We start from the raw sequence: 21,350 nt of genomic DNA on the forward strand, positions 1-21,350 counted from the left end.
CATGCAAGTGAAAGATGGAAAAGCATGCAAGGGAGGGGACAACTGCAAGAGAGCAAATCAAGACAGAATAAGAGAGAAAAGAGCATGAAGAAGGTGGGGGAAGAAAGAGCAGGGGAAGCACATGAAAGAGATCAGGAAAGCATGTGAGAGAGTGGGGAAAGTGCATTCCATGGCAGGGGAAAGCACCTTCCGAGACAGAGGGGAGATGAGGGGAGAGGTGAAAGCAAAAGAGAGGGAGACAGAGAAATGGGGAGGGCGAGGGGGAGGTGGGGAAGAGAGGGCGGAAAGACTCAGAGAGAAGAAAGCAAGCGGGGGGGGAAGAGGGTATGAGAGAGGAATGGAGGAACAGCAAGGGGGGAGAGAGGAATTGTTGGGGAGAGAGAACACTGTGAGGGGGGAGAGGGAGAGAATGTGATAGGAGAGACAGCGGCAGAGAGGGAACAGGGCAGGGAGAGGTAGTGAGCAACAGACTGAAAGCATGTGCAGGAGGGAAAGTACAAGCAAGAGAGGAAAGGGTCTGAGAGATGGAAAAGCATGCAGGAAGCGGAAGGAAATCAAAAGAGAGGAAAGCAAGAGAGAATGAGAGAGGGAAGAGCATGAGAAAGATGTGAGTGAGGGAAAGTGTGTGAGAGAACTGGAAAGCATGCAAGAGAGTTGGAAAGCAGAGAGGGGCAGAAGGCTCAGGGAGAGGCTGGAAGAGAAGGGGAAGAACCGAGGGGGTGGGATGGGTGAGGAAGCTCATTACAGAATGAGCTTACAAAAAGCACATTCCGGGGGTGGGGGAGGGCTTGAGGCAGTGGAGAGGGAGAGGAAACTTGGGGAGTAAGAAAGAGAAAGACGGAGAGAGTGAGAAAAGGACGTGCCAGAGAAAGCATATGCAAGAGAGGCAAGGCATGTGACAGAGAGATGGAGTACATGAGGGAGAGGGGGAAAGGGGACAGCAGAGAGAGGCAAAGCATGTGACTGAGGGGGGGAGCATGTGAGAAAGAGAAACCAACAGAAAAAAGGTGTGTCTGAGAGAGAGGGAACGCAAGGGAAAGGGGGGGAGAGGGAACGCAAAAGGGAGAGAGGGGAAAATATGGTAGAGACAGGGAAAGATGGCAATAAGGGGGGAAGAAAAGAGGGAATGGAAAAGGAAAAGAGAGGGAAAACGAGAAAGGGAAAGCAAGAGGGGGGATAACAAGAGATCGAAAGGGACAGCATGAGAGAGGGAGGAAAAGAACATAAAAAACTGACAGCAGGAGTGAGAGAGTGTAAGCACAAAAGAGGAAAATTGTGTGCCTAGGAGAGCATGCAAGAGAGGGGGACAGCAGAAGAGCAAAGTGACACAGAGAGAGGGGGATGTGCAAGAGAAAGAAGACACACAAGAGAATGAAGGCACACAAGAGATACATGGAAAGCAAGAGAGGGGATCAAAGTGTGTCCAGGAGACAGGGAATGCAAATTCAAGAGAGAGGGCATAAACATCCAAGATGGCAGGAAAGGACATATAACAGAGAGGGAAACATATAGCTAGGAAAAGCTAGAGAAAGTGTGAGGGATAGCAAGTGGGAGAGGGAGAGAGAGCAAGAAAGAGGGAGGTAGCAAGCTAGAGGGGGAAAGCATTAGCGAAAGAGACTAAAAGCATGAGTGAGAAGGAAAGTGCATGCAAGAAAGAAGAAAAGTGTGAGAAAGGTGGGAAAGCATGCGAGAAGAGGTTAGCAAGAGAGTAAGAGACAACATGAGAGAAAAAGGGAAACAGTAAAGCACAAGGGAAAGAAAAAGCATGCAGGGGAAGCAAAGTGTGTGTGAGAGAGAAAACTACAAGTCCAAGAGGAAAATCCCATGACAGAGAGGCAAACCCCATGACAGCGAGAGGGAAGATGTGTGTGAGAGAGGGAAAAGTGCATGATGGGGGAAGTGTGTGAGAGAGAGCGAGGGGGGGAAGCATGAAGAGGCAAACCACGTGACACGCAGGAGAAGCACACGACAGAGAGGCACGGTAGGTGAGAGGCCAACCGTGTGACACTGGGTGAGAAAGTGTGTGAGGGAGAGGGGGAAAGTGACAGAGATGAGTGGGGTGGGAGTTGAAGGAAGAGAGAGGAAAGGGGGAATGAGATGAGAGAGGGAAAGTAAGATAAAAAGAGAGGAAGGAAGAAAGAGGGATAGCAACAGAGAGAGTAGGAGAGAGAGGGAGGAATGACACCAGTAAAAGACAGCATGAGTGAAATGGAAAGTGCAAACGAGGGAAATTGTGTGAGAGAGAAAGCATGCAAGAGAGGGAGAAAGACACGGAGAGGAGGGGTGAGAAGACACAGGAGTTGAAAGAGGCAGGGGGAGTGCAAAGGAACAAAAACAGCACACGAGAGAGAAGGAAAAGCACGAGAGGCACAACTCCTGTGAAAGGGAAAGCAAGTGACAGCGAGCATGCGTGCGAGAAGGGGGCTGTGGGGGGAGAGAGGCACCGGGTGCGCAGGTGCGCCAGGCAGAGGCAGAGGGCAGAAAGAGGAAAAGGGCATGGGAAGTGTGTGAGAGGGAGGGACAGCACCTGAGAGGGAAAGAAATAAGAGAGAGAGAAAGTGTGCCAGAGCAGGAGGGAACACGAGCGGGAGGGAGAAAACACATGAGAGAGGTAAACCATGTGCGAGAGAGACCAAGGCAAAGTAGGTGACAGAGAGACAGAGGCAAGCCACGCGACTGAGAGAGGCAAAGCAGGTGAAAGAGGCAAACCACGTGAGGCGTGGGAGTAGGAAGTTGTGTGAGGGAGAGAAGGAAAGCAATATGGAGGAAATATGTCTGAGAGGGAAAGTGAGAGAGAAAAAAGTAGGAGAGGTGGAGAAGAGGGAAAGAGGCAAAGCAACAGAAAGGCAAAGCAAGACAGGGATAGCAGGAGGTGGAGGGAGGAAAAGCACAAGAAAATGTGCAAGCAAGAGAAAAAGTGCAATCAAAAGAGAGGAGAATTTTATGAGAGAGGCAGGAAGCACGTGAGTGAGGGGGGATGCGAGATAAAGAAATTGAAAGCAATAGACATTGAGAGAAGGAAGCACCTGAGAAAGAATAAACATGCAAGGCAGTGAAGGCACATGAGAAGACGGCAAACAAGAGAGAGAGGCAAAGTGCATTTAAGAGGGAAAGCACTAGAAAGAGGGAGGTGAAGCATATCTAAGAAAGAGGAATAACGTGACTGAGAGATGCAAAGCAGGAGAGAGAGATATGCAAATGGAATGACAGCCGTGACGTGTGTGTGTGGGGGGGGGACACGTAAGGGGGGCAGGGAAGGGAAAGAACGGGGGGGGAAGGTCGGAAAGGAAGAGAGATAGAGAGAGCTAGAAAGAGAGAGGGAAACAGAGAGGGTTGTAAGAGAGACAGGTGGGTAGCATGAGAGAGAGGGGAAAAGCACAACTAAGAGACTGAAAGCACGAGCAAGAAGGAAATCGCATCAGAGAGAGGGGAAGTACAACTGAGAGTGCAACAGCATGTGGGAGAGGCAAAGCAAATCCACAAGAGCAGGTAAGCATCTGAAAGAGGCAAAGCATGTTCACAAGACAGGCAAAGCACATGCAAGAGATGAAGCAAGTCAGATGGGGTGGCCAAGACAGGGGAAAAGCTTGAGAGAGAAATCTGGGGGGAGAGAGGAGAGCAAGCACATCAGAGAGAGGGGGAAAACGTGCCTGGGAAATGGGAGGCAATGAGAAAGCAAGAGACAGAAAGAGGGAGGGCTAGCAAGGGAAAGAGAGAGGGATACTGAGAGAGACGTAGGGATAGCAAGCAATAGAACGAGAGATAGCAAGCACCAGAAGTAGGGAAAGTATGAGCAAGAGACTGCAAGCAATAGAAAGATAGCAAGCAACAGAAGTAGGGAAAGCATGAGCAAGAGACTGCAAGCATGAGCAAGAGGGAAAGTGCATGCAAGAAAGTAAAAAAACGTGTCAGAGATTGAAAAGCATGCGAGGGAGGGGAAAGCATGAGAGAGAGAGTGCTAGAAACTGAGAATGATGAGAGGGAAGTGCAAGAGAAAGTAAAAGCATACAAGAGAGGCAAAGCATATGAGAGCGGGACAAAGGACATGAGAGAAACCGCGTGAGAGAGGCAAAAAACGTAAGACAAGGGAAAGCATGTGAGAGAGGGAAAGTGAAAGAGGAAAGTGTTTGAAAAGAGCAAAAGCAACGAGGGTAAAAAGAGGCACACAGCGGAGATGGGAGGGTGGAAGGGGGGACAGAGTGAGGGGAAAGAGAGGGAGAGAAGGAAAGAGGAACAAGAGATTGAGAGGGAAAGTGAGAGAAAGAAGGGAATTGAGAAAGAAGGATAATGAGAGATACAGCGATAGCACAAAAAGGGGAGGAAAAGCACAAGAGACAAAGTGTGAGTGAAGGAAAGTACAAGCAGGAGAGAAAGGGATTGTGTGACAGAGAAAGCATGCTAGAGAGGGGGGAAGAGGGAGGGAAGCAAGTGCAAGAGAAAGAAGAAACATGCAAGAGAATGAAACTACAGAGAGATGCAAAGTGCATGTGAGAGGGAAAGGGCACTCAAAAGAGGGAAGGCCAAGAGAGAAGAAAGCAGGTGACAGAAAAACTATGCAAAAGAGAGGAAAAACTATACAAAGGAAAAGTGTGTCACAGAGAGGGCAAGTAGAGCGAGGGAGTAGTGAGAAGGAAAGGTGAAAACAAAAAGGCTAGAGAGAGAAAACAGAAGAAAAGTAAATCAAGAGGGGGAGAGAGAGAAAGATGGGCGGGAGAGGAGGAGAGAGATTAAGAGAGTGAAGGGGGAAGCAAGAGATAGGGAAAGAGACGAATAGCAAGGGTTAGCAAGGGCTAGCACAAGAGAGGGAGGAAAATCACAAGGGACAGGAAGCATGAGCAAAAGGAAAACTGCAAGCAGGAGAAATGGAAACTGCAACAGGGAGAAAGCATGCAAGATGAGGAGAGAGAGAATGGGAAAGCAAGACAGAGAAGGGGAAAGCAAAAGAGTGAGAGAGGGAAACACAAGAGAAAAAAGAAACACACAAGAAAGTCAAAGCACACAAGATACAAAAGGAAAGCATAAGAGAGAGTCAAAGCATGCGTGAGAGAACGAAAATGCATCCGGGGGGGTGGGTAATGGGGGGCATGCTGTGCAATAGAGAGAGGGATAATGAGCCACAGAGAGAAGAAACCACAAGAGAGACACTGAAAGCATAAATGAGGGAAAGCGCATGCAAGAAAGGAAATGTTTCAGAGATGGAAAAGCATGCAAGGGATGGGGAAAACAAAAGACAGGCAAAGCGAAAGTGAGGCAGAACAAGAGAGGGAAGCGCAAAAGACAGGAAAAACGAGGTGCGGGAGAGTGTGTCCAAGAAAGAAGACAAGCAAGGGGCAGGGGGGCAAGAGAAGGAAAGTGCATTGGAGGGGGTGGGGGGAACACTCTTAGAGAGACAAATCACATGAGAGAGAGGCAATCCATGTGTGAGGTGAAGTAATACAAAGGAAAAGTGTGTCGGAGAGGTACAGCACAAGAGAGAAAGAGCACAAGAAAGAGGGAGGAAAGGCACAAGGAAAAGTGAGCGAGCTGGAAAGTGTGCATGGAAGAGAGGAGAGAAACATGCAAGACAGGGAGAGAGCGAGAGACCATGAGAGAGAAGAAACATGCTAAAGGGTGTGCTAATGAGTGTGAGCACACAAGGGAGACAAGGAGAGCAAGAGGGAAAAAAGAAGAACATGCAACAGGAAAAGCTTACTAGAGAGTGGGGAAGCATGTCCAAGAGAAAGGCAAAGGACATCCAAAAGAGAGGGAAAACATGTCTGAGACAAATGGAAAGCTCAGGAGAGAGAAAGGAAGAGAGGGAGAAAGTGAGCAATCAAGAGTGAAATAGTGAACAATAGAGTTCAACAGAGTTTCTTCCATAAGCAGGAAATCACAAGCGTGAGAGGGAACGTGCACGCAGGAAAGAGAAAAACTGTCAGAGATGGAATAACATGTGAGATACAGGCAAAGACAGTCCAACAGGGACTGAGAGGGAAAAGGGGGTGGGGGAGGGAAGGCGGGTGAAGGCAGAAGAGCAGGCAAAACAAGGTGGGTGGGAAGGGGAAGGCGAAAAGGGAACAAGAAACATGAGAGGGAAAGCAAGAGAAAAGGGAAACGTGAGAGAGGGATAGCAACAAATAGCAAGGAATTGCACAAGAGAGAGGGAAGAAAAGCACAAGTAAAAGAAAGCAGAAGTGGGAAAGTGCAAGCAAAAGAGGAAAACTGCAAAAGTGGGAACACGTTAGAGAAAGAGAGACAATGTATCTGAGAGAGAAGGAAAGCACATCTGAGAAAGAAAGAAAATTTGGAGGGGGGTGAGGAGGAGGGAGAGAGAGAAATACATAGGGAAAGTGTGAGCAAGAGAAAGAGAAAGCAATAGGGAGATGGGGGGGAGGACAGGTGGGGAACAGAGAAGAAACAGAAAAGAAACATGGAAAAGCATGGATGCTCACAAGAACATGAGAGGTAAGGAAACCAAGAGAGAGGCAAAGCATGTGTGAGAGGCAAAGTACGTCAGAGAGAGGCGAAGTGTGTTTAAGATTGTGAGAGAGGGGAAGGGCCTGTGAAAGAAAAAGCCGATCAGAATGAGAGGGGAAGCGCATCTGAAAACGGAAGACATAGCTTCTGTGAGAGAGGGAGAACATGACCAAGAGAGCGGGAAAGGTTGGGGGCACGGAGGGAACTGAGACAGCGAGAAAGCACATTGCAAAGAGGGAAAGCATGTCTGAGTGAGACATGGAAGGACATGTCCTTCTAAATGGAAGGACAGAGGGGAATAAGCCCAAGACAGGCAGAGACAAAGAAGCAGAAGCAAAACAGAGAGAAGGAACGTAAGAGTGAGACTGGGGTTAATTTGTGAGAAAAAGAGAAAGAGAGCACATTTGAAACAAAATGAAAGCCCAAGACAGATGGATAGCAAGGGGGGGAGAGAGAGAGATACCAAAAGCTAGAAAGAGGGATAGGGAGTAACAGAGAAATAGCAAACAATGGAGGGAAAGCACAAGCGAGGGACTGAAAGCATGAGCGAGAGGGAAAGTGCATGCAAGAATGTGTCAGAGATGGAAAAGCAGGTGAGGGATGGAGAAAGTGAAAGAGTCGAAATAAAGAAGAATGAAAAAGGCACGCACAAGAGAAAAAAATTGTGAGAAGTGAAGTGTGAGGGAGAGAGGCAAAACATGTCTGGAAGAGAAGGAAAGCTGGGTGGCAGGGACACAACTGAGAAAGGAAAAGCACATCTGAGGGAGAGGAAAAGACGGAAGACAGTAAAAGAGAACGATGAAGCAAAGGAGAGAGGACAGAGAGCACTAGAGACAGGGATAGATAGCGGAAGGGCGGGTAGAAAAAGATAGAGAGTGAGATGGGAAGTTCGAGAGAGAGAGGAATGGTTGGGGGGTGTGATTGAGAGGCAGGGATAGCGAGCAAGAGAGAAGCATAGCAAGACAGAGAGCGGGATAGCAAGCGAGATGGGGATAGTGAGACTGAAAGCTCAAGTGAGACAAAGTGCAAATAAGAGAGAAAAACTGAGAGATGGAAATGCATGAGAAGGCAGGAAAGAATGTTAGACAGGAAAGCAAGAGAGAATGAGAGAGCAAAGTGCCTAAATTGACACAACAGCAGCAATACACATAAGACAATGCAGCAAAGTGCATATGAGAGAGAGAGAGAGAATGGCAAAGCACACGCACAAGCGGCAAAGCTTGCATGCACGAGACCGAGAAGTGCAAGAGAGAAAGCCAGAGAGAGAGAAAGCATACATGCATGCAAGAGAGAAAGGCAAAGTGTGTGTGCGCAAGAGAGGCAAAGCACAAACGAGAGAGAGACAAAGCACATGACAGGTAAAGCGCACATGAAAGGCAAAGTGTGCGAGAGAGAGGCAATGTGCACACGAGAAAGAAAAAATGCACGAAGGAGAGAAATGCATGTGAGGGGGGAAATGTGCAAGAGGAGGGAAGTGCATGCAAGAAGGGGAAGCACGCAAATGGAGGGAAGTGCACTCAAGAGGCAAAGTGTGTGCAAGGGGCAAAGTGACAGAATGAGATAGGGAAGGAGGGAAGTAGAAGAAAAAAGCACATGTGAGAGGCACAGCACGTAAGACAGGTGAAATGCAGGAGAGGCAAAACATGCAGGAGAAAGAAAGCATCAGGGGGCAGGGAAAGCATAAGAAAGGGAACATACATGCAAGAGGCAGAACACATAGAATCATTTAGGTTGGAAAAGACCCTTAAGATCATTGAGTTCAACCATTAACCTAACACTGCCAAGTCCACCACTAAACTATGTCCCTAAATGCCACATCTACACGTCTTTTAAATACCTCCAGGGATGGTAACTCAACCACTTCCCTTGGCAGCCTGTTCCAGTGCTTGATAATCCTTTCGGTGAAGAAATTTTTCCTAATATCCAATCTAAACCTCCCCTGCCACAACTTAAGGCCATTTCCTCTTGTCCTATCACTTGCTACTTGGGAAAAGAGACTGACACCCACCTCGCTACAACCTCCTTTCAGGTAGTTGTAGAGAGCGATAAGGTCTCCCCTCAGCCTTCTTTTCTCCAGGCTAAACAACCCCAGTTCCCTCAGCAACTCCTCGTAAGACTTGTGCTCCAGACCCTTCACCAGCTTCATTGATGCTTGTTGGACATGCTCCAGCACCTCAATGTCTTTCTTGTAGTGAGGGGCCCAAAACTGAACACAGTATTCGAGGTGTGGCCTCACCAGTGCCGAGTACAGGGGCACGATCACCTCCCTACTCCTGCTGGCCACGCTACTTGATACAAGCCAGGATGCTCTTGGCCTTCTTGGCCACCTGGGCACACTGCCAGCTCATATTCAGTTGGCTGTCAACCAACACCCCCAGGTCCTTTTCCGTCAGGCAGCTTTCCAGCCACTCTTCCCCAAGCCTGCGGCATTTCATGGGGTTATTGTGACCCAAGTGCAGGACCAGACACTCAGCCTTGTTGAACCTCACACAACTGGCCTCAGCCTATTGATCCAGCCTGTCCAGATCCCTCTGGAGAGCGTTCCTACTCTCAAGCAGATCAACACTCCTGCCCAACTTGGTGCAAACTTATTGAGGGTGCAGTCGATCCCCTCATCCAGAGCATTGATAAGGATATACATGAGGGACAAGCAAAGTACATCAGAGAGAAAGGCAAAAGGCACACAGGAAAAGGGTGTCAGAGAGAGGGAAATACGGGTGCAGAGAGAAAGACAGGAAGAGAGGGGAAGACAGAAAGACAGAAGGGGGGAAGGGACAACAGAGAGAGGGAAGAGAAACAAAGGGAGAGAATGAGGCGGGGGGAGAAGAGCAAGAGCCAGTAGTGTGTTTGTGGAGCGACTCAAGAAAGCTTGAAAGACAGAGGCATCCAAAAGATGGGAAATGCCCAGGAGAGGGGAAATGCAAATCTATGAGGGAGGGAAAGCAGGTCCGAGACAAGCAGAAAGCAGGGTATGTGGTTGGGGGAAGCTCTACAGATTGAGAGGAAAAACTATACAGATAGAAGGGACAGAGAGCGAGTGAGAAGGAGAAAGCACAAGTGACAGACTACAAGCTTAAAAGAGGGAAAGTGCATGCAAGAAAGGAAAAGTCTGTTAGAGACAGGAAAGCATACAAAGGAGAGGGAAAGCAAGAGGCAAAGAGGCAAAGAGAGAATGAGGGAGGAAAGTGCAAGAGAAAGAAAAGGCATGTGAGAGAGGGAAGATGGAAGAGAGAAGGAGGACTCACGTAAGAGACTGAATGTGCAACAGAGAGGGAAAGTGAAAGCAATTTGAATTTGTGAGAATTTGAGTGTGTGTGTGAGAGATGGGAAAAGTGGGAGACATGGGAAAGCACGCAAGAAAGGAGAAAATCTAGAGAAGCGAAAGGAAAAGCAAGAGACAGAAGGACACACAAGACAGACACGAGAGAGCAAAAGTGCACAAGAGAGAAAGAAAGCAAGGGAGAGACAAAGCACATTCAAGTGAGAGAAGGAGAGCATGCTTGAGAAGAAGCACGCATGCGAGAGGGAGAAAGTGCATGCGCAAGGAGAAGAGTGCGTGCGTGAGAGGGGGAAGCATGCAGGGGGGAAGCGTGCAAGAGGGGAACACACAAAGGAGGGGAGGACCACACAAAAGAGATGGAAGCGTGCCAGCCAGGGGAGGAAAGCAGACAAGAGAGAGAGAGAGAGGCATGTGAGAAGAGGTGGAAGTGCACGCAAGAAGGGGAGAAGTGTCTGAGAGAAGGTGGAAGCGTGTATGAGAGGGGGAGAAGGTGAAGTGCATGCGAGGGGGGGAGAAAGGGCGCACAAGGCAGGGAGAATGCATGCGTGAGAGGGAGAAAGCACGACAGGAAGAGGAGAAAGTGTGTGAGAGAGGGGAAAAAGCATGATGCGGGATCGTGAGGGGGAAGTGTGAGGGAGGAAGCACGTGAGGAGGAAAGCGCATGGAGAAGCACGAGAGCGGGGAAGCATGCTTGCAAAGGGGCAGAAGAGTGAGAGGGGCAGAATCGCATGGGGGAGAAGAGCGTGAGAGTGGGGAAGCCCATGAGAGAGAGATAAGCACGTGCGAGGAGGGGAAGCACGTACATGAGAGTGGGAAAATCCTGCACACAGAAAAGATGGGGAACATCCATGCATGAGAGATGGTAAAAGCCCAGGCCTGAGAGACAGGGAAAGTGCACAAGGAGGGGAAGCATCTCTGAGAGAGTGGGAAAGCAAGAGAGAGAGCAATAGCTTTGGGGAGGGTGGGGAAGACAAGTGTATAGCAAGACAGACAGCGAGAGAGACAGGCATAGCAAGAGAGAAGCATGAGCAAAGGGATAAGAACCCTGTGTAAATCCACATTCAGGGTGCCCCAGTTTGGCAGGGACACCTCACATGCATGAATAAATATTTACTCTTGTAACTCTATACTTCGCATCCTTGCCTCTCTCCTCAGTCGGGCATGGGCCAGTTGCAAATTTTTGTGACAAGACAGAAAATGCACAAGACAGTAAGCAAGCATGAGAGGAAGAGAGGCAAAGCACATCAAAGATGTGTAAAGTGTGTCCAAGAGAGAAGGGAAGCTTGCGGGTGGTGGTGGTGGTGAGGGGACAGCAAGAGAAAGAGAGGGATGGGGAGGATACCAAGCAAGATAAAGGGAGGGATACCAAGTGACTGAGAGAGAGGGATAGCAAGCAAGAGAGAATGAGGGAGAGTGAGTCAGGGACAAAGGGGAAGCACAACGGAAAGCGTAACTTCATTTTACAGCAGCATCAAGCTTCAGGGTCCTTCCTCTACTAACAGCTGTGTGGACTAATCAAAGAAATCTTCTTAGATGTCATCATAGACGAACCTAATACCTTTCATCAGAATTTACTAAAGTTCCCTTTATTGCACCCCAGTGCTTATGATTTTTGAAAATAACATGCCACATGACCCCTTGCTATCCCGCAACTCTGATGCAAGTTAGTTTTCCCCTGTTAACTTCCAGCAGCCGTGGTTCACTAACAATAGGAAGGATACCAGAAGTTTATTTACACACACAAAATGTAACCAACATTCCTTTCATTATTTTTTTCATATTTTCAGAGGCTTTTGAAGTCTTTCTAGAGTCCTGCTAACAGATGCTGTCTAGATTGTCATTATTCTCTGAAGAAATTCTGGTTGCTTACCATTGGACCCCAAAATTTCTGCCTGAAATTGATGTCCCCTAGGCTACTCATGCCCAATGTCATTAATGTTGATTCTCCTAATAGATTCAATAAGCTTATGTGTGTATTAAATTTAATGAACTCTTTTGTGTAAGCAGCATTTATAAATCTAGCCATACAGGATTGCAGAAAAATACTGTCTCACAATGCAGAAGTTCCAAACAAGAATAAAGGTCAAATACTGCACTCTTTCATTCAGCAAAGTGATATTGCATACCTGCGCTCTAGGTAGAGTAAGAAGCTTGTAGCTCTACAGATACACTGAGAACCAGAAGGCTATACACCCAACTCAGCTACATGCTTTTGAGCATACTTCTATAAGTCAGATGAACACCAGAAGAGCAAGAGGAGGAAGACAACGTAACCATAAAAACCTCAAATTAGAGCTTGGGCAGAAATAAAAAACAATTTCAGAACCCTTTCCTTTCAGTTCAAGATTACCCACAAAGAATAAGTAACAGACCACTTAAAAATTAAAAAGCATATCTGATGTGCTTACTTAAAAGTGGCCTCTACCTAAGCCAGCAGTTCTATCTATAAGAACAATCTCATAGCAATGGCAGTACACAGCATCGATAAGACCATTTAAAAGCTGTGTGGCCAACTCTACAATGCATTTGGGCAGTAACTAGCACACTGGAGCACAAGTTGTCAATTAGCGTCATCAGTCATTACCAGAAAACAAACCTCAGGTTGGATATGCCAACTCTACCAAAAATTAGATCAGAATTTTTTAAGTTCCAAATCTGTTCAGATGCTTACATCTTTCTACAGAAAGCAAAAATAACCCAACCCACCCCAAATCTGTGCATTTATAAATTCTGTGCACACAACTTTCCTTAACATTTACATAGAAAGTGTTTCAGCTCCTAAAACACAGCTGCATGGCTGGTCCATGGAGCAAGAGGACAACATTTATTTTGCAAATGGCTTTGAAGCAACTTGTCATTTGTTTATAACATAGAGGCAACTGCAGGCAACCCTACTTTGCTGGATCACTTTTCACTACTAAGAAAATACTTTTCAATACTAAGAGCCATGGCTGCCTGAAGAAAACCTCATAGGAAAAGTCAGTGTGTCACCAGCATGACAAAGGAATGAATTAAGAGGTATCCATCACAGAGCACTAATGAAGTCTAAGAGAAATCTCCAGCCATCACTGCAATGACAGCATGTCAGGTGATACCTAAGTGAGTAAAATACTATTCGGGCTTGTGGCAATAAAACCCCATTCCAATTTTATCAAATCACTTCCAGATTTCCATACACCTCAACGAACAAATAGATACCTTATTCTATACATTTTATTTTTTTATTTAGAGAATGGGACTGCTGGCAAACATAACAGATAACAGGTATTACCATTCTAGAGAATGCAGCAGCAGTATATTCTTAGTTGCAAACATTTTTTCAGCTTTAATTAACCTAAGGAAGAGGGAATGGAGTGAAACCAGAAGAATTAAAAACTACTTATGTAGAATACTGAAGGGTTTAGGGAAAAATGTTTGGATTGTTCCTTTGTCTTTAAAGAGGGCTGCACTTTCTACCTGGGACTCCAAAAAAAAAAAGTATATTGAAACACTCACTCAATCTCCAGCTCATATCAGAAAGAAAAAGGATTAATGTATTAACATGGATTGTAAATGGGGGACTCCATGAATCAAATACATTAGGTTGAAGATGGCAAAAGCTGATGTTAACTGCTGAAATTCCTTTAGCTAGCATGCTTTCCTAATTCTGTTTAGATCAGCATTATAAAAGAATTCACAGCAAAACTTAAGTTTGCTGTGCTGGCATGCTACATTAACAAAGTCATGGTGTACCATTAAAAGTTTTGCAACTATTAACACCCTCCTGTTGGGCATAACTTCTATTTTCAATACTTGAAAGCCATTTGCTAACATGAAAGCACTGTTACAACTTTTGATCACTAAGGAAGAAAAGCCAATAAGCATGTGACCTTCTAATACTAGGAAACGTCCACCAGTTCATCCTGATTCCTGACTCATTAAACCAATTAAAACACAGATTCCAATGTGCAAGTAATCTGAAAACTATCACAATGCCTAGCTAAAGAGCGGTAATTACACAACACTGTGAACATCACCCACATGACGATTTTATTTGGGTAGGAGCTTGAAAACTGAATCCATCTGGAGTGTACTGCACAGCGAGGTCATGTAATATAGGTCAGATTATCCAACAACATGGCCCTTTCCTGGTCATAAGGATCCCAAAATCCAAAGTTCTACTTCAGATCAGAGCAATACAGCGGTCACTGTAAAAACTACCCTTTACATGAATCAGGTGCTCTCTGGAATTTATGCAAGTCACACAGAGAATACTTGGTTAAGTTTAGGTATCAGTTTAATCAGTACTCCCTGTCTCAAAAATAGTTTCAAGAGTTATTGCACAGTCTCCATGGAGACTGAAGCCAAAGAGTTCTTCTTACTATTTCTGTCTGTGAAAATCCCATCACATTTAAGCTGCCAAGTTTCTTAGGAGAACCTGAAGGACTAAAAGTGACAGTAATATCCACGTGACTGTCTATCACATGCCACTTAATTATTTTATAAACATATTTACCTTTCCATATGAGGAAAATATCTTATAGTTCCACGTATTTGATCAGATGGAAGCAAATTGTTTACGGAGTTCCAATTACATTTCCACAGCAAATGTATTATTTCAAAACCTCCTTATCTTCTATTCCACTTTACCATATTGGCTGAAGATACATGGGCTACCTGTATCTAATCCACGTTCACCTCACAAGGAGGCTTTTAACATTGTCTCCCATAACATCCTCACAGGCAAACTGATGCAGTCCAGGCTAGGAAAGCGGACAGTGAGGTGGACTGGCTCAGCTGCTGGGCTCACGGGGTTGCAATCAGCAGCACAAAGTCCACCTGGAGGCCTATAACTAACAATCAATCCCAGGGCCTGACACTTGGGCTGATACTGTTTAACATCTTCATTAATGACCTCGGCGATGGGACAGAGTGCCCTCTCAGCAAGTCTGCACACAATACAGAACTGGGAGGAGGGGTTGATACAGCAGATGGGTCTGCTGCCATTCAGAGGCATCTGAACAGGCTAGAGAAATGAGCTGACAAGAAACTCAAGAAGTTTAACAAAAGGAGATGCCAAATCCTGCACCTGGGGAAGAATAAACCCATGCACCAGGACAGGCTTGGGGCTGACCGTCTGGAAAACAACTTGGTAGAGAAGGACATAGGTTGTTCCTGGTGGACAACAAGTTGAACATGAGCAAGCAGTGTTCCCTTGAGCCAACCCAGGGCTGTAGTGGGAAAAGTACAGCCAGCAGGTTGAGGAAGGTGATCCTTCCTCTCTGCTGAGCAATGGTAAGATCACATCTGGGGTTCTGGATCCAGTTCTGGGCTCCCCAGTAGAAGACAGACATGGGTGTACTGGCACAAGTCCAGTGGAAAGTCACAAAGATGATGAAGGGTTTGGAGCATCTGACATAAAATGAGAGGCTGAGAAAGCTGGGATTGTTTAGCCTTGAGTAGAGAAGGCTCAGCAGGGATCTCACCAATGTTCATAAATATCTGATAGGCAGAAGTAAAGAAGATGTAGCCAGACTCTTTTCAGTGGTGCCCAGTGAAAGGATGAAAGGCAATGGACACAAACTGAAATACAACAAATTCCACTTAAACATCAGAAAAAAAACTGGTTTACTGCAAGGGTTGTCATACACTGGAATGGATTGCCCACAGAGACCCCGGAGTGTCCATCCTTGGAGATACTCAAAAACCAACTGGACATGGCCCTGAGGAACCTGCTCTGGTTGACCCTCCTTTAGACAGGAGGGTTGGACTCCAGATTCAAGTATTCTGTGATTTCATAAATGCAAAGTGCAGAGAGAGGAAAGAGTATGCACGTGTACTTGCCCCTAGGAAGTGGAGCTCAGCTTCTAAGAACTCCAGCAAGAAGCTCTGGTAAGCCAACCCAACTGATGCAGCTAAGTGGCTGAAATAAATAGCTACAACTGAAGTCAGACTTCCCTGTCCAGGTCAACTTCCTCAGATGCAACAGCTCTAAAACAGGCTGCAGGATGCTAGGGACTTTGCTAAGAATGGCACTGCTGAGCAATGCTGGGCACATCCATTCAGCTGAGACTGTACCAGGATGGGTCAGGAATCCTGACGATATCCTGTGGCAATCTAACCGCATCCACGGCACCAAAAAAACAGGGCAGCTGGATTCTTTTAGACCTTCCTACCTGGAGGAAGTGGGGAAAGGATGTTTGTCTTGCACTCAGGACCACATAAAAAAAGGAAAAGGTTGAATTTCACTGACCAAGGCATATTGCTTATAAAACAGTTAGTAAGACGCCTTTATAAAGAACATTCTAAAACATCCAGCAGTTTTTTAAAATGCTCAGTCTCCCATACATTTAAAAAAACATATGAAGCAGCTGACCTCTGTCTTATGCAGTTTCTGGAGCTTTTGCTCCAAGGAATAATGACAAAGTAATGAGACAACCATTTGGCCAGCAACAGCAAAACACAAGAGTAAAATAAAAAGCGTACGGACCAAGTTCTGAGCACCATAACATACCAATTTAAACAAGCCTCAGCAGCTACAGAGATTCCAGTACAGAGTTATTCTCTGTTTCATAGAGGAAACAACCTTACCAGTTGACCCAAATGAACCTTAAAATGGCTACAGATACAAGCTGCTTGATGAAATCTACTTACATAAGTGATGTGAGTATTACAGGTCACAGCTACCCACTTGAGAGCAGTTTAAACCAGCACTGTACCTGGCAACACTACTAGCTGAGCTTTTAATCTGCAAAAATTCAACCAAAAAAACATCAGAACAACCAACACTACTATAAAGGCACATTATTTGAAACAATACTAAACAAGTTCAGATCCTCAAAGATTTTGTTATAGAAAATTTTTTATTATTTTGTTAGAAGAGCTTTCAAAAAACATGCTATATCGTATTATTTTCTCTTCATTGTATGTTAGTGTTCATCACAGTCTGCAGTCTAGGGTTTAAACAAAATTAAAACTTTAGCTCTTTAAAAACATTACGGGACCTCTTATTCTTTCCCTCTCCCTCCCCTTACAATGGCACTGAGGCCGTTTACTCCACCGTGCTCGGAGTCCTCCAAGCACAAGCAGAAAACTCCAGTTCCAAAGCACCTACAGTGTAATAATGAAGAATGGAAAGTGGGACTGCCAAAAAAACCAACAACACAGTAACATAGATGTGACCAGTGAAACTGTCTAGCACTATTTTAAACAAAGCATGCCAGAGGTATAAAGGAATTGGGAAAAACAGTAGATTAATAGAATGTAAGTAATACCCAGGGTCATGGGTCACATATCTACTAGAAGAAAAGAGGTGGGGCTTTTTATATGTACATGGTAACTCTTTTTAAAGACAGTTGAAAGAATGGAGAAAACTTGAAGAGCTTGGATACTGAGAAGATGTATTGATGGAGCAAAGCAGTAACTAAAACTAAACTGAGGAGCATTAGAAACAGAGCGTTAAAACTGAGTTTGGTGTCAAGACACCAGGTAGTAAGGAAAATTCAAGAAAGGGGTTTCTGTGGTTATACAAATCCAGTCATCAATAATTGGTTTATTTCAGCATCTACTCCAAAAATATCAGAATGAACAGAGAAAAGGTTTTCAGAGGCATTATGCATAAAGACCAGTACTTAGTATCAACCTGTATAAGACCAAAGATGACTTCAAGGTAGCTGACCTCAGACTAAGAGGTAATGTTCTACAGTGAGTCTCAATCTACTCTAAGGAGTGCATTACTAGAGCAATACAATGGCCCAGCACTGGGCTGCATAATTCCACTGCAATAGAGAGAGCTAGGCATCTTTAGAGAACAATAAGGCAGACAGGCAAATCAGTGAATAAGGTGAATAATGATTCTACCTGTTAAAGATGCCTGTTAATACGAAGCAATGGACACAATGACTATGCAGGAATTTAGCCTGTTGGAACAGATCCTTCCTGGTTCAAAAACCACCACTAGTGTACGCAGCTTGGTCAGCTGGGGATCCCATCTCCTTACACCTTTGATGAACACACACATGCCAACACAAGTTCACAGTGTAGGTATAGCCCAAAACAAACAAGCGAAAGGATAAGAGAGAAGCCAGAAGAAAAAAGAACCAGCAGGATGAGAACAGATCACACTCTGTAGATAAAGGGAAGTCATAGGTTTACAGAGGATGACAATGCATAAGGCAAAGAGTTGTGATAAAGTAAATACTGTCCAAAATCCCACCTGCCACGCTTGCTGCAACATTTTGTTGCCCATGTTTAAAAAAAAAAAAAAGGTGTACATTTAAATTCCACAGGTAACAGAGAAAAGACTCTGGGATGGTAAGAATTTAGTCACTGTCAAATGTTACTTCTGTGAAAATATATCAATTTTTCACATTTGTGCATTGATATTATACGATACAGAATTTACAACTCCTTTCTCTATTTTAATATACTGCATCTCTCAGTTTGAATGCCCTGGATGATGAGTTAAATGCAATGTTAGAGAGTCCAATTGGATTTTACATGCACACTCTAAGTTACATAAGCATTTTCCAACAATGTCTTCTTAAAATTCCAGATGCACAAATTCGTTTTACATGAACCTATCCACTACACAAGATAACCAAAAGTACAAATATTTTAGCTACAAATGACTGCAATAACCAGTAACATACAATAAAATAAATCTGTTTTATTTATAAAACGTTGTATGTCACTATGCCAAACAAGGACAGACATTCAAAGAACAGCACGTTAGTTAAGTTTGAATTCTATTCTATTACTTTAAAAAGTCTTTCTAGGTCTCCTACTTAATAGGTTCCAAGAAGAATGTTGTTAGGCAGCACATGCTGTTACAACAAAAAGTAACAAAATTTTAAGTAATTTAGCACAACAAACTGAGAACTCATTAAGAAACAAAATTAGTAAAACATGCACGTATATTCCCAGTGCAAAACTTCTGCAGAGAAAATGAAACTGGAAGAGTGAAGTGATACAAACTCGTACCAAAAAAAGAACATGCATTTTCTTAATAGAAAACTAACTTCCAAGTTAAAAAAATGATGTGAACAAAACTATGTGTTTGAGAAGGTATACACTATATGGATGCTGTTTGTATCTGTAGTATGCAGAGGAGCATTACTTTAGTTGAAAACATGATTACCTGCTAACTTCAGAACTCAAGTAGCACAGCAGATGAATGGCCCAAAGCAAAGGTCCTGCATACGTTGCAAATGCTGTAAGGAAGATAGCTGGTATCTCCACATAGCTTTCTAGTCCCACAAAACCTGCTGAAACATCCACAGTCGCAATGCCATTTGAATTTCCCTGAAAATAGGAATAAAAATGTAAAGATTCAAATATCTCCAAAGAAACATTTAGAATACATCAGAATAATATTAATTATTGCACCAGTTAAAGACTTACTCTTTAAGCCACTTTATAGTACAGCCATATTCTTTACGTCGGAATTTCAGTAAAGCAGCTTACCAAACAAGAGCTCTGTTTAGGATTTACAGACTAATGAAGGCATAAACAGCATGAGCTTTTGCTTGTCTTATTTTGTCTGCAAATTAACATGCATATTGTTTAATAAATTACATCAAAAAAAGAGTTTAAAGCAAGCAGCTACGCTTGCCGATTTCAGTCACAGTAATGAAAAAAATGCGTTTTTCATCACACATGGTTCAAACCCAGTATTTTAGGCCTGTTGCCTAAAATTACACCAGGAAATAAATATTTCTTGCCCTTAGAGACAATAGAGCTCTAATTTAGAGCTGTAGTGGAACACTACATCGCCCACCTGCCTGCCCCACGACACAAGTTGCTGCACGTAACTGGATTAAGACAGGCAAATTCAGAGAGGTTTCTGCTTCCCAAGTCTCTATACCACAATAGATTGCATTGAAACAGACCAAAAGTCAGCCTAGATAGCCTGAATCATCAATAAAAGGCATTTAAAACCTAGAAAGAGAAAAGCACAAAGAACATAGAGCAATGAAAGTATCAAGAGCTGCCCAAGATTTGTATGTTTTACCTGGTTTTCTTTTTAAGTGACTAAGACCACTAAATAACAAGAGATAATATAAAATCGAAGGAAGTACTTTCCACTGAAAATGCCCAAGTACTTCACTTTACTCAAATACTTAAAGAAGCAAACACACCCTGTGATTAAGGCAGAATATTTTTTAGCTTAGCAGGTCACAGATAGGTTTCCTCAAACTAGTGTGAAAGCTCCCAGATATTCTTACCATACCTGGAGAAGCTGACTGGTTTCTACAGCACTGGTCTTCCAACAACCATCAAACTCTCCTTTCCCCCCTACAGAATCCCATAACAACCCAAACGTAAGGGCTGTCACCACCGATAGCCTCAGACCAGTCCCAGCAGAGCAGATGAGGAGTGGCAGCTCCCCCTTTCCCTCTGACCTGATCTCCTCTCGCCTTAGGGACTGCAGTCTTTTTGAACCACAAGTTACCCCAGCAAGGAAGTGCTGTCATCAAATACACATGTCTGGGTTGCCCACGCTATCCAGAGCACACAGGTGTATTGGCAAGGTTTTGGTAGCCAGGGGGCTACAGGGGTGGCTTCTGTGAGAAGCTGCTAGAAGCTTCCCCTATGTCTGACAGAGCCAATGCCAGCCGGCTCCAAGACGGACCCGCTGCTGGCCAAGCCCGAACCAATCAGCGACAGAGGTAGCGCCTCTGTGATAACAGATTTAAGAAGGGGGAAAAAAAACCCTGTGCAACAGCAATTGCAGCCAGAGGGAGGAGTGAGAATATGTGAGAGAAACAACTCTGCAGACACCAAGGTCAATGAAGAAGGAGGGGAGGAGGTGCACCAGGTGCTGGAGCAGAGATTCCCCTGCAGCCCTGGTGAAGACCATGGTGAGGCAGGCTGTCCCCCTGCGGCCCATGGAGGACTCCACACAGGAGCAGGTGGATGCACCCGAAGGAGGCTGTGACCCCGTGGAGAGCCCGCGCTGGAGCAGGCTCCTGGCAGGACCTGTGGACCCATGGAGAGAGGAGCCACGCTGGAGCAGGTTTGCTGGCAGGACTTGTTACCCCTGGTGGGGGACCCACACTGGAGCAGTTTGTGAAGAACTGTAGCCCATGGGAAGGACTCACGTTGGAGAAGTTCATGGAGGACTGTCTCCCACGGGAGGGACCCCACACTGGAGCAGGGGAAGAGTGTGAGGAGTCCTCCCCCTGAGAGGGCAGCAGAGACAACGTGTGATGACCTGACCGCAACCCCCATTCCCCGTCCCCCTGCACAGCTGGTGGGGAGGAGATAGAGAAAATCAAGTTAAGCCCAGGAAAAAGGGAGGGGTGGGGGGAAGGGGCTTTAAGATTTAGTTTTTATTTCTCATTATCCTACTCTGATTTGATTGATAATAAATTAAACTAATTTTCTCCAAATCCAGTCTGTTTTGCCCATGACAATAACTGGTGAATGATCTCTCCCTGTCCTTATCTCGACCCATGAGCTTTTTGTTACATTTTCTCTCCCCTGTCCAGCTGAGGAGGGGGAGTGATAGAGCGGCTTGGTGGGCACCTGGCATCTAGCCAAGGTCAAACCACCAGCACAAAAAATAGGTGGCTTTTTCAGGTACATAAGTAACTAGACACCAGGGACAGCAAAAATCCTGTTCCTGAAACAG

General features: G+C 45.1%; 1 protein-coding gene across 4 annotated transcripts in view; it reads right to left on the reverse strand.

The window, feature by feature from the left end:
• The window catches only part of PIGG (phosphatidylinositol glycan anchor biosynthesis class G (EMM blood group)), a 106,296-nt gene that overhangs the window by 25,430 nt on the left and 59,516 nt on the right, over positions 1 to 21,350 (reverse strand). For all 4 annotated transcript variants that reach the window (XM_075137946.1, XM_075137943.1, XM_075137942.1 and 1 more), the window contains one exon: positions 18,855 to 19,018. In XM_075137946.1, coding sequence (XP_074994047.1) covers positions 18,855 to 19,018 — 164 coding nt within the window. The remainder of the gene's footprint in view (positions 1 to 18,854; positions 19,019 to 21,350) is intronic.

Source organism: Calonectris borealis, chromosome Z, assembly GCF_964195595.1.
Source record: "Calonectris borealis chromosome Z, bCalBor7.hap1.2, whole genome shotgun sequence".
Classification (NCBI taxonomy): domain Eukaryota; kingdom Metazoa; phylum Chordata; class Aves; order Procellariiformes; family Procellariidae; genus Calonectris; species Calonectris borealis.